This window comes from Rousettus aegyptiacus, unplaced genomic scaffold, assembly GCF_014176215.1.
Source record: "Rousettus aegyptiacus isolate mRouAeg1 unplaced genomic scaffold, mRouAeg1.p scaffold_m13_p_8, whole genome shotgun sequence".
In the NCBI taxonomy this organism is placed as follows: domain Eukaryota; kingdom Metazoa; phylum Chordata; class Mammalia; order Chiroptera; family Pteropodidae; genus Rousettus; species Rousettus aegyptiacus.
In genome coordinates, this window is record NW_023416311.1 from 70,609,855 (window position 1) to 70,623,371 (window position 13,517).

The 13,517-nt window shown below is 37.4% G+C and overlaps 1 protein-coding gene across 2 annotated transcripts; it reads right to left on the reverse strand.

Annotated features, from left to right (window-relative positions):
• Nucleotides 1-2,184: 2,184 nt before the first annotated feature.
• On the reverse strand, nt 2,185-9,189 carry BTF3 (basic transcription factor 3). Of its 2 annotated transcripts, none has more exons than XM_016122216.2 (6): nt 9,058-9,189; nt 8,432-8,500; nt 4,992-5,105; nt 4,488-4,689; nt 3,212-3,268; nt 2,185-2,627 (listed from the first exon to the last, which is right to left on the reverse strand). In XM_016122216.2, the coding sequence occupies exons 2-6, from the start codon at nt 8,498-8,500 to the stop codon at nt 2,581-2,583; spliced, it is 489 nt and encodes a 162-aa protein (XP_015977702.1). In that variant the 5' UTR covers nt 9,058-9,189; the 3' UTR covers nt 2,185-2,580. The 2 variants fall into 2 exon arrangements, with proteins under 2 accessions (XP_015977702.1, XP_015977701.1); XM_016122215.2 differs by having other exon boundaries at nt 8,820-9,184.
• Nucleotides 9,190-13,517: the final 4,328 nt, after the last annotated feature.

Sequence of the window (13,517 nt, forward strand, 5' to 3'; positions counted from 1 at the left end):
TGTCTCCTCATTAGTGTAGCCCTGGTTCAGATCCAGCTGAAAGCTAGTTCGCCCCACGGCTAGTCTTAAACATAGTGGAAAACAGCCAGCAATGAACAGCCCAAAGTCCAACAAAGTCAGAATCACCTGCCCCTCTAGCCTGCCAGGGCCTGAAATCCTTTCTAGTAGGTCTTGAAGGCAAGAGCAGACCTGGGCTTGAATCCCATCCCACCACCTTAGGGAACAGTGTGACCTCACACAAGCAGTTTCACCTCTAAAAGATGATTTCCTTACCTGTACAATGTGATTCCTTTGGGTGACTGTTCTGATATAAAACAAGCGGTACAGTGCTTAACATATAGTAGTCACAGGAACTGTGAGCAATTAATGAAAAATTGTAGGGATGTGGTAGATTGTATTCATTGGTAAATATATATGCTATGCTGCTCTGGGAAAAGATCACACTTCCCCAATCCTCATGGCCATCAGACTTGACTATGTATACAAATTACTTCAGCTGATGAAATTTGGTTTAATGATGTGCATCACTTCCCAATATTGGTTGTTTCCCATCCCTTTTCCCTGTTCCAACGCTGCCAGTGTTCCAATTAGAGGATGCTCCTGGAGGAAAGTGGAGCTCAGCGACAGGCAAAATAGTATTGTGACCTTTTTAACAACCACATTTTTTAGTCATCTGTAACTGCAGCATAACCCTATCTCAATATTGAATAAAAGAAAAACCTTTCTAACCTGTAGGCCCCAGATCATTTAAGTGGACCAAAGAAATAACGCTTTTAGAGGCTGTTGGAAAGAAGTCAAAGTACAGGCAACAGTATTAACCTTAGCCAGTATCTGCTGCAAGTACCATGTTGCCCTGGGATAGGCCCAGCCCAAAAACCTATTACTTTTCTACTTAGTCCCTTACCTATACAGACCCAGAGCAAACAACTGGATATTCAGATAAGCGACATCCCTCACATGCTCAAGTTAGCCTGTCACTGTCACCCCAGTCTCTTGGGATGAGTTATGAAAATCTCTATTCATGCTACTCAAAAGTATGGCCAATGGCATCAGCATCACCTGGAAACTCCTCAGAAATTAAGTCTTCAGAACCCATTCCAGATCTTCCCAGTCCTCGGCCCCCCAGTTTACCCACCCCACTTCATTGGTCAGTTACATATTAAAAGTGACATTTATGAGTAACAGCTTTAAGAGCCAGCACATGACCCACCATATTCTCACTCAGGAAGCTGAGTTCCCCAGACAGGCTATATCATCAGTCTGAGACTTGGAGTGAATTATGTAGCAGAGCCCAATCTAACCCTTAAGTCTGGAAACTTCTACTTTTGTAATTTTGTAAATCATCAAGTACTTGTTACTGTAGTTTAACAGAACTGATACATATCCTTTAGAGAAAACAGTACATGTTGAGATGTGCAAATACTGTTCACACATTTCATTTTTGGTAGTTAACTGCTGACTTTTAGATATAGCTGTAAGGTTACCTTTAAAAGGTACTTTCGAGTTGGTATGGAAACTTAATTTTTATTGTTTAGGTAGAAATTGACAATTTTCTTCCTCAATTGGCCCTGATGTAATTATGTTTTAATTACCACATGTAAAGTTTTTAAAGTTGCTTCAACACTGTAACTGATAATATAATTTTTAAAGAGTAGCTTTATATTGAGGGAAATTTCTGGGGTGATGAAACTATTCAGTACCCTGATTATGGTGGCAGTTACATGTGTTTTCTATTAAAATTCTTACAACTGTACACACATGTCAATTTTACTGTTAAATTTTCTAAAAAGTAGCCAAATTCATTTAGTATTATCATTTAAGGAAAAGACAAGGTGACATTCCTACTTTTTATTCAGGTACTTTATAGAATATCCTGCATAGAAGGGAGTTAAGGGATTTACTTTTTTTAAAATAACTTCTGGTTACATCGACAAAATGGAGCTATTAGTTTCTACTTCATAAATTGAGGACTAAATTTAGAGAGAAAGTTAAGTGTGATAATACATATAAGGCACTCAATAAATGCTTACAATATACACAATATTAAGAAAAAAAAAACCCTGCTCACCCACTAAGGAATAGTCTATTTTCAATTTATAATTACACCCATCACATAAACCAGGGAAGCCCTAAGGGTTGCTGAAGAAAAAAGTTTGCAAACATGAGAACTTTATACCACCTTTGTTCCATTTTACTATCATGTTAAATCTTTAATCAAATACCAGAGATTATCAGCCATATTACATACCATGATTAGCTTTCTACAAACGACTTTGCCTTCTGTGTACAAACCAGTGTCAATGAAATAAAAAATAAAACTGTATACTAGGCAAAGAATTTTATTAACCTTTGTTTCAAACTTTATTCCCAGGCTTCTTCACCTTAATTAGCTGCAAAGAATGATTTGTGTATAAGCAAAAACTGAAAAGAGCTGCAGTGTCCAAGGGGCTTGGGCTTAAAAATATTAGATATTGAGATTTTATCAGATCCACGAAAAAAATTTTAAAAAGCAGTCATAATATAAAATAGCAGCTCCCAGTAACTTCTTCAAGTTTTATCTTCTTCAGAAGTTGACTCAATTCAGTTTGCTTCATTCTTGGAAGCCTCATCAAAATTCTCCACAAGATCTAGAAGATAAATGCAGGAACTCAGAAAAAAAAGCCAAATCTAAAAATGCAGATCTTAAAAAAGATAAGGAAATGCTCTCAAATTCTATCCTACAGTTAAATCAGGATATAAATTTAAACACTGTTTTTATTTCCAATGAGACCACTACCCATTTGGCACATTTTGAAGTGTATGTTTTGGCATATTACTAAAACAAGGGAAAGAGGGAAAATCATTAATTTGCCAATGACATAAAAATTGTGCTTCAAGAATATGTACGTAACCTCCCCATTCCTGTCGCACTTCAAGTTAAACTTAAGCAATGTAATACATTAGTTGATGTGGAGATACTTATTTATTAAATATTTAAGTTCCAATACCGTTAACTTCTCAAAATCCCAAAAAGAAAAAAGCCAAGTCCACAAACTTAAGTCCCAATTGGATAACACTGCATTATTTTTCTCATTCTCAGTGAGGTTCATGTCACCTTCCTCCCTTCCTTTACCCTATACTCCCTCCCTCAAGGTAGTCTTTCCTGTAGTATAAAGAATCCCTTTTCTCCTGAGCTAAGATTCTCTAATTAAGCACAAGTGAAAGTACCTACCTGGGACTTCGTCATCATCATCCTCTCCAGTAGCAAGTGGTGCTTTTCCATCCACAGCTGTAAAAGGGAAATGTAAATATTACGCATTTGTTCAAGTCTTCCATAAACATTAACCAAGAGGAGCAGATGAAAGGTTTATATTCAGGATGACAACAGTGACATTTGGGATTTCATTTATAGTACCAGCAACAACACGATATTCTGATGTCTACAAATGAACTAGAATATTAGTAATAGCCAACAAACCAAATGCCATACTCTTCCATTCAATCCCTTTTGCCCACCACAGGTACTATGAGAACAACAGGGAACCTCCAGGGTACAGTAGGGTACAGGTAAACCCATATACCAAATTATGGTAAGATTTATTTTGAGAGGCAAATGAAGAGGCAAACAAATAATCAGTTGTGTTGTGCATGACATAAAGGAGCTGCTCAACGTACCTTTACTGAAATGAAAATTAAATAACCAAAAAATTAAGTATCTTGAGTGGTAAGCATCCATTTTCCTTTTATTACACAAGAAAGTGAACTATATTTGAGAACTGAGACCTCACAGTACTAGCCCCATATAATTTTCAGTGGGCTATTTCAAATGTCTACTTCAGCTCCGAAAATCTAAGACTTTCTAGAAACTGTTATGCTGCTCAATGCAAAATAAAAAATAAACTGAAACAGAATAAATGCCTAGAAAAACATGGATGACTAAATAACAGGCCATATAATAAGCCTGTCTTGCTTCTACATTCCCATTCTTCAAAATTTTAATCAGAGGGCTTCAGCATAAAGTAGCTATACCCCTAATATACACTTATTCAACTACATGATTTTCTGTCCTGAACAAAATCCTCATCATACTACAATTAAAAACAGAAAAGAGGCAATCGATTCTTAAAGATTGGTAATATCAGCTGTATCGATACAACTGAAAAAATATGATAATTTATAATATATCTTTAACCAATTTTAAACTGCCAGTTATCAGAAAAGCCCAAAATTAAGTCATAATTTCTAGCTAACAAAGATAAAATTTCAAAGTCTTTTATCCAAAGCATAAAAGCTAGTAGAAAACAATCAAGTATAATGATCACAGCATAGTAAATTATTGAACTTACTAAGAATACTTGCTTAAAAATCAGTGTAAAAAAATTAACATTTTTAGAGGAAAGGCTGCATTTCCAAATTTAAAGACATTCATATCCATTTGGCACCATGGGATGTTAGAAATCTATTGTTAAGTCAGTAACCCTTGTTAAAACCACTACTAAGAAACTCACATTGTTTGGGCAGAGCTTCAGCCAGTCTCCTTAAACTAGTCAGACTGTCTGCACCAAGCTGGTTTAAGATGCTGGGCAGCATTTCTGTCAGTTGCTTTGTCTCAGCATGGCCTGTAATGGTGAAAGTGTTTGCTGCCAGAGATGCCTGAACTTTAGGATTGTTAAAGTGGATCACTGTTCCTTGGTTTGTGAACATATTCACCTATAAAACACAAAATTTAATTAGCAACGCCCACTAAAATCCCTTTAAAACTAAACATTTTATTAAGCAGCAAATGAAATACAGCACTTCACTGTGAAGCATGGGTAGAATAGAAAGTGCAGTCTAATGGTTTTCAGACTTAGCAATCTCCCTAATATATATTAACAGAGAAGAAACATATCTTAGAGGGATATGAAATACTGTGTTGGAAGTACTGTAGAGTCAAATTTTTCATTTAATGAACAAACATTAAAGCTTTTTTCAGCCAAAATTTGTATAAAGAAATAAAATTTAACACTTGCCTCTTCAATACCAGAGATATTGTTTACCCCTAACTTCTTTAAGGAAAATTGAAGTTTTTTATCATCTGCTGTAGCTGTTCTGTGAACCACCTTCTTCTTTCTGCGAGCAGTTCCCTAAAGTGGGGAGAACAGGAAAGAAAACGCCACACATTTATACTATAACAGACATTTTCAAATGGAAACAGTTTCTAATTTCTTTTGACCTTTGCATCTGTGTAAGAAAATTACCATGACCAAATTATTATGCAGTGAGTAGGCAAGTTAGGGCAATGATGGAAGCCAAAAGAGGGAAAGAAAAAGAATTATCTAAGTCTCTTTACAATTTATAAAATTCTAGTTTTGTCAGATATAAAGGAATGCTCATTTCAAAGCTCTACTTTTTACATAATCTGCTCTAAAGTGATCAGAGTAGTGGCATGTGTCAATCAAAATTAAGACTCTGAGAAATTCCATGTTTAGAACTTTTGTTTTTAACTAAAGAAAAATCAACATTCATTAATATTCACAGCAAGATAGTGTATAATCCAATCATATATCTGTATATAGACTCTTATAACACCCAAGAATAAAATCTGAAAGTCTTATCCTAACCATGATCTGTTATGCCACTCTTGATCACATCTATCACACACATATATTTATTTTCAGCTAAATAAATGTCCATGCTGTTCCTTAAATAGGGCAAACAGGAGCCTTTGCACATCCTGTTCCTCTCGTCCCCAGCAGTGGATGGCTCCCTCCCTTACTATAGATCTTTGCTCTGTTAGCACCTTAGGTATCAAGAATGGCCTTTCCCAACCACCCAATGTAAAATACAAACTCCCACACTGATCTCTTTCCATCTATTCGGGTTTCCCTTTATAACACTGATTACTAATAGAGATAAGTATATTTTATCGTCTGTCTCCTCACACTACAATGTAAACTCCTTGAGGGCTTCTAGTCTGTTTACTGTAATAAAACTCAATAGCTAGAATAGTGTCTGGCTCATTGAAGGTACTCAGTAACTCGATGAATGAATGAATAAGGCTTTAGAAAAACTTGTGGTCTCTTGAATATATATACCAAGTCTCCGATATCCCCCATCTTGAAAATATCCTATAAACTTTCAAAACCAGGCAAATGTGACCTCCCATATTCTGCTTAAAACTCTTTAATAACATTTTCATGTACTCTTCATATAGGCTCAATAAGCTTTTTATGTTGTACATAAGGCTCTTCATGGAAGGACTACCACCCACCTACCCCACTGTCCCCCAACCGCCATAGCAATTCCCATCATCCTTTAAGATACTGTTGATGTCATTATCTCTTCTGTGCTCCCCCCAAATCCTGCAACCAACCCAAATCATTTCCACCTCTATATTCTGAAAATGTTCCTATTGTACTATGTATAGTACACTGTGGGGGAAAAAACATTTTTTAAAAGATGCCCATCTCCCCTACTAGCCTTTAAAGCCCCTCCCCGACAGGTACTTTCAGCTACTTATAATTTGTATTCTCAGGATCCAGCATAGCGAAGCCTTAAATAAAACACATTTTATCTTAAGAAAATATCAACAGCTACAGAAAATACTGGTTACCAACCCCCCAAAACTCTCAAAGAATAACCACCACCTTGAAGTGGTCATGTAGATACCTGGTTTCCAAGACACCTTTAAAAGACATTCTGAGAAACCACCATGAGTCGAAAAACAAAACCAATATACCTTCTACAGGTTTCATACATTCACTTACAGAGTTCAATTTTTACAAACATAATTAAATTATTATCAATGCTCTGATCAGATATCTAACACTTATAGTTTTCTCTAAGGCAAAACTAACTCACCTAATTTTACATCCCATGAAGTAGGTTTCTTCAAAGGTGAAAAAACATTTCCATATTACAATGACAACAAAAATACGTCTTCTATTAATTAGTAAACAAGTGAAGTTTAATCCTACATCAGCCTTTAGAATCCTAGAAAACCTAGACTTTCTTTTACCCTAGAATCTCTCACAAGTTAAAGACTAACGACAAAAAAATGGCACACAAGCACATTATTCGAATTGCTCCTCAAAGCTGTACTAAAAGGATTGATGGTTAAAAATACCAGTTTAAGAGCATCCAAACACTGACCCACAAATATGAGTTTTTCTGGCACTTGAAGGCCACACCTAGCTTATCATAATTGCTAAAAAGGACAAGAAACATTCCCTGTTGTTAATAGGTAGGTGTGGATCTTGGCGTCTACCAGCTTCAGTAAAGAAAAAAGAATAAGGGTACATTTACTGCTGGCAAAGTCCAGTAATTAACAGATGTACATCTTATTATTTAAAGCGAAGTGCAACTTTGGGCTATTTCACAGTAAATTCTACTTGAAGGTAAATGTTTAAAGTTGGAAAAAACTAATAGGCAATAAACTTGGACTATGGAAGCTTTTACCATACAAGTAAATACCTTACAAGTTTTACCAAGTAAAGACATGCTCTGTTCAACAGGCTATACCACACCTTGTTAAATACTAAGAATGTGCTAACAATGCGAAAATACAACTAGGTAGACCTCTGTCTAGAGTGGACTTCTGATTTAAATAAATTACAGAACAATCTAGAAACTAAATCAAAAAAGAATCCCTTTGAAGGGGCTCACTATCCACCAGGAAAGACCAATTAGCCAAAAACTGATCACTTAAAAACACACCAATCACTCTAATTCCCTCAGTTTTAGTGTAATTACAAAGTCAAAATAGAAAAATAGCCACAGATAGCCACTTAGGTACTATTTCCAAATCTATAGTCACTGCTCTTAAATTCCAAAATGTACACCTATAAGATAATCTTCAAATACCCTAAAAAATGTACAACTACTATACTGGATTGCATTTAGCTATGAAAGCATCATAGAAAGGTATTAATTTACAAGAGACAAGAACTTTTAACTATCAAGTACAAAAATAATCCAGACAAACTGCTAACTATAGTTGAAAACATGGGTGAAATTTAAATTCAGTTAGCTTAGTAATCAAAAAACAACAACTACTACTACTACTACTACTAAGCAAGAACCAACTGTATACAATTTAGGCCAAAACAAGTCAGAGACACCATGGCCACAATAATGATCTAACTGAAATGACACATTTTCTTACTACATTAGGAAACACTTTTGCTCTACTTAAAACACTGTAACATTGGAAAGATATTTACATAAAAGCATTGTAGTTTAAGCGCTCTTTTCATCTCGATTCACTTGTTTTCTTTGAGTATCCAGCCTGCATGTTTCATGGATACACTATATTTCTAACTTAACTCGCTTCCTCCTTCCTCCCAATTTGCTACCTATGCGAAATGCCCTCTAGAGACAAAGTGGCAAGCCACCGCTATTGGAAATGCAAAAGGGAAAAACCCGAACTTTAAAACTTAAAAAAAAAAAAAAAAACCCTATTAAAACTTACTTTCCCACCAATGCGCACTTGTGCCTGAAGTTTGGCGAGTTTCTCCTGGTTCATGATAGTTTCTTTCATCTAGAAAAACGGGAAACCCTCAGCAAGGAAAGGTCTAGTTCACTCTAGCATCCCACGCTCTATAACTTCCCAAAACACCAGAACAAATATCCTACACAGGCCGAGGCCTGGATCCCAAATCCACCCCGCAAAGCTCCCAATTCAGTTTCGAGGGAGCCCAGAGCACCCACTTTCCTACCCGTCCCCCACAACTCCCCCATCTTTACAGGCCGGATAAAGGGCTCGCACCCAAGCCTGGTCAGCACCCCCCACCCCGGCCCCGGCGCGGCCTCGGCCTAGCCAGGGCCTGCCCGGCCACTCTCCGCAAGCCTCGCGGTACCTGAGGCTCCTGTCCTCGGGTTCCGCCGCGAGGTGGAGGAAAAGACGGCGTCGCCTCGCCCCCTGGGCAGCCGCCCCTGGCTCGACCTCGACCCCGAGAGTCAGCCTGAGTGGGTGCGCCTGTTCGTCGCATCGCCTTCCTCTCCTCAGCCCTGTCCCTCCCTGTCTCGCTCCTTCCGGGCACTTCCCGCCCCCGTTCCCGTCCTCCTCCCACGCCGGCGTCCACAGCCTTTTTGTACCTTGTTGGAGAGGAAACGGGGCCGCGCGGGGGACTAGGGTTGGCGCTCAGAAGGTCTTGGGCAGACCAGCTGAGAATAAACGCACACACGCGGGGACGCAAGATGGCAGCTAGAGGGAGGTCGGAAGTGACGCAAGGCCGCTTCCTTGAAAAGTCAGGAAACGGACTTCGCCCCGCGCTCCGCGCCTTGCTGCGCAGGCGCGGCCCCGGACTCCTGGTTTGTGACCGCGGCGCGGGAACAGCCTCTCCTCGTCCAGCGTTGGCGGAGTAGATGCTGCACCGGAAACTGGGCTGGAGGCACTGCGAGTATCCCCTGGAGGGGTCAGAGAGTACGGTTCTTGCATTGTTAGGGTTGAGTAAGTCGGTTCTGTCTCCAAAGAGTCTGATCCCCAAGTTCTTTCCCCTCAGAGGAAAGGGCTAGTTCACGTTTGCAGAAACGTTCGGGGCGGCCACCGTGTGCTCACCTCTAGTCGCTCCCGGCTTGATGGATGATGTAGATTGAAACGATCATCTGAATACTTTAGAATTTCTCCTTCGGCCCGAATGAACCCTTAACCAAAACGTTTTGTCAAAACTTTGTCAAAAACAATGAAGTTAATTTTGCTTTCCAAGGTTAGTTGGTTTCGTAGGTTACAGAACCACGGTTTGGAATGTCTGAGGAGCGAGTTTTAAGAATGCATCCCCCAGCCCTACCGCTTAAAAAGCGATTCATTCGAACTGGGAGCGGGACCTGGTAATCTGCAACTTTTGCAGATGGCTAACCAGTTTAGATTCATGTACTCAATTACCCTACTTTTATCTATTTAACAGACTAAAAATATATAACTTGGCATAATTTAACTAGCGAGGCACAGTTGGATAAACTTTACCTTTCTTAACTGGGTAATCGAAGGAGAATTCGTGCCCAGTGTGTTACAGTTGATCTCAAAAAACAAAAAACAATGTTGCTTCTATTGTTAAATGAGTCGAGTTAGCACAGGAAAGGGGGTTTGTACTGTTTAGCTATATGGGTCACTGTGCTAAGGATTAAGGTCAAAATGACTGCCAACATTATTCAGTGCTATAGAAATATTACAAAATACATAGAAATACTCCCCTTTTGAAACTATTATCTTTGTTCAGTAACAATTTTTCCCCCTTCCTCCATGTTACAGGGAAGGCATTTGAAATTTCCTAGTCATGTGATATTTTCTTATATACATAAACACACAAATCTATGTAAATAACCTGTCATCTGACTCGCCTGTTTATATACCTGTTTTCAGAAAATATTCCAGGTTATTTCTTACTTTTCTTTGGTTCCCTCTTTTTTGTTCTTTTGTAATTTTTAAGACTTGCACCGTGTTGAAAATCATGAAAGCTTTTCTAACAGTAAAAGTAAATATTTTTATTTTTGACTCCAGCTGCTTCTGCGTATTTTGTAAGTGCTAATTTTATTAGAATTATGCTTCTGATAATATTTATATACAAGTCTTTAAAAAAAACTGAAAAGTATTTTTTTTTTACTTTAAAAAATAGTTCCTAAGTCATTATCTTAGCTCCAGGATGACAGAAGAGTAATTTACATGCTACCATTTCCTATGAATGCCCAGTGACTACTGCAAATAGGGATAACTGGCTCCGACACTTTACTGCTGAGCTTTAAAAAACCTAAGTAATTTACTCAGTACTCAACATGGCTTCTGTCGATAGAGTAGGCAACAAAGGGGAAACCTGATTGCCCTCCTTGGTTATATAGCTTATGGTCTATTCAAAGTTCATGAATTGTTTTCAGGTCTGCTTCAGCACGAGCTTGAATATTTATATTATGTTGATTTCTTAAGAGCATAATTCTGATCTACAAGAGGTATTGGAAATCACTGAGGGTAAATGTTACCATGCCTTTAGTTACTTCATGATCCTATGATCCTGGCCTTTGATTGATAGACACAGTGGGGGGTTTTTGTTTGTTTCTAAACCTCCTTAAACTCTTCCTCTAGCACCCACCTTTGTCAAGTTAATGTCTACACTTCATTTAACTGTCCAAGAGAACCTTCTCTGACACATGCAGTCCCATTAGGTTACGTCCATTACAGTTATTTTTAGTTGCGGTATTTTATTAAATGCAAAATGAGAGATTGATAATTTTGTTGTTAATGGAGAATCGAACTAGCAGGATTAATAACAGTTTCCCACTAGGTTAATATTTAGTGTCGGCTCTTTGATCATTGGATCCACAGAAATCTTATGAGGTAGGTACTTCTCATATTCCTGGTTAGGAAACTGAGGCTTAGAGAGTTAAAGGGGTGAAAATAGGCACAAACAATCTCACCTTCCCTCCACCGAATCTATCCACCTACATTTATCTGAACCTATAAATATTGCCTATTGCCTTCACTCCTGCTACACATGGAAGAAATATTCCCTCTACTTGTACTTTTGTTTATTTCATTCAGGACCTTGATTCTTGTTATTGTTTTCTTCCAGTATCTGTTTTCCCATTTTCAGCTAGATCATCCTACCAGTATACTAATATGCCTTAGTATCAGGTATCTATCTGAAAAGAGAACAAAACAAAAAATTTCTTTTGACCTCTGCTTAATTTTTGTGTTCTCCCTTATAGCAAAATTTCTTCAATTGTCTAAATGTCCATTTTGACAAATCCAAAAGATAAATTCTCAGTTCTCATTTTAGTCTTTAGGTAGCATTTGACACACTTGACCACTTCTGCATTTCTAAAACATTTTCTTCTCTAGGCTTCCAAAACATCTCACTTCCTGGTTTCCTCATACCTTATGTCTTTTCCTCAGCCTACTTTATCTTCTTTATCTGACTTCTAAAAATTAGAGTTGCTCACATTTTAATCTTGTTTTCATCCAATCCCATGGCTTTAAATGTTATCTTTATTTTGCTGAGTCCCAAATTTATAATTCCCACCTAACTTTTGAACACCAGACTGAGTATTCTTTTTACATTATTATGGAAAACATCAGTCAAATAAAAGTAAAAATAATATAATGAACCTCCCTATTAGGCCTATCAACTAGCATCATCAATTACTAAATTAATACATAGATTCAATATTTTAAACATATTGTAAGATGATTACCTTTTTTTAATTTTTGAAGTTGACATTTGCAGACCTAAATTCCATATACATTTTACATTTTGTTCAATTATTTTAAAAATTTAATTGGGATTGATCGTATAGATTAATTTGGGGAATTTTTATATTTACGAATCTGCATTCAGTTGCAGGAAATAGATCTGGCTACTTTAAATATATGAGGATTTAATATAGAGAATTGGTGCTTAGAAAACTGTTTAAAGGGCTGGAGGAGTGGGCTTTAGCCTGGGCAATCAGAAATGAGTCTCAGGATAATTGTGAAGAACTAGGCTGTCAAGTGAGCTGCTACCATTGCCACTATCAGGATGATGAAAAATCAAGACCCTGCAACTGGAGAAACTGATGTTAAGAATGCACTGCTATAGCTACAATTCAAGAATCAAGAAGCTACTGTAGCAACAACTAAACGCCCATAAGTCAATGGCTGTGCCCTAGAAAGCTGCTGCAGAAAATACTATTATATTCACCACCATGCTTGCCAGCCAAAGATAAAAATAAAAAAATAAAGCAGCAGGAAAAAGGCTTTTGCCCTTTTTCCACCTTCCAAATCTTACTTAAATGTACCTTCCTTAAAAAGTACAAGAATGTCTGGAAATGTAGTTTCTAACTTTTCAAGATTTATAATACAAGGAGGGAAGCTTGAAAGAAGTTTGAATTGTATGCCAATCTCATTATCCATCCAAATTTTTATAGCCACAAACAACTGTATCTTTTTTTGCATCTCTTATGTATTTTAATAGAGAAAACTTTCCAAAGGTCTTGTGTATTCATCGTTAACTACATCCTCAGATATAGTCATTTTTTCTCCCTCCTATTTTAGATATTGCAAATGTCTCCTCCTGGTCTCTTAACATTTGTCTGCAGTGCCCTCGTTGAACAGAAATGCAATAATGTTTGACCACAAGGTGATGCTGCCATCAATTTACAAAAAATTAATTGGACAGAAAAGCATGTTAAATTATTCCACAGAATGCAATAAACAAAATTCAGGTTACAATAAATGAAAGACGATTAATCTGGTATTTCAACCAATAAGTTCTAAGGAAAAGGAGAGAAAAAAAGAGGAGTAAGGAGATTCTTTAGAAAGAAAAAGACCTAACAGTCCTATCAAAATACCAAAGGAAAATAGGCAAAACAATAGTGTTCAGGGAAGAATGTTTAGGTACTGAAAAGGAAGTGATTATCATAAACATCAGGATAGCATTTATTTTGGGAAGGAGAAGAGGGATGGTAAGTAGGGACACACAGGGAAGGTTGCTAGGGTGGTGAGCAAGGATCTCTCTTCTGACCTGTTGTATGCAGTTTTCTGTTTAAAACTTTTATTGTTATATATAAACAACATATGATACAAAGCT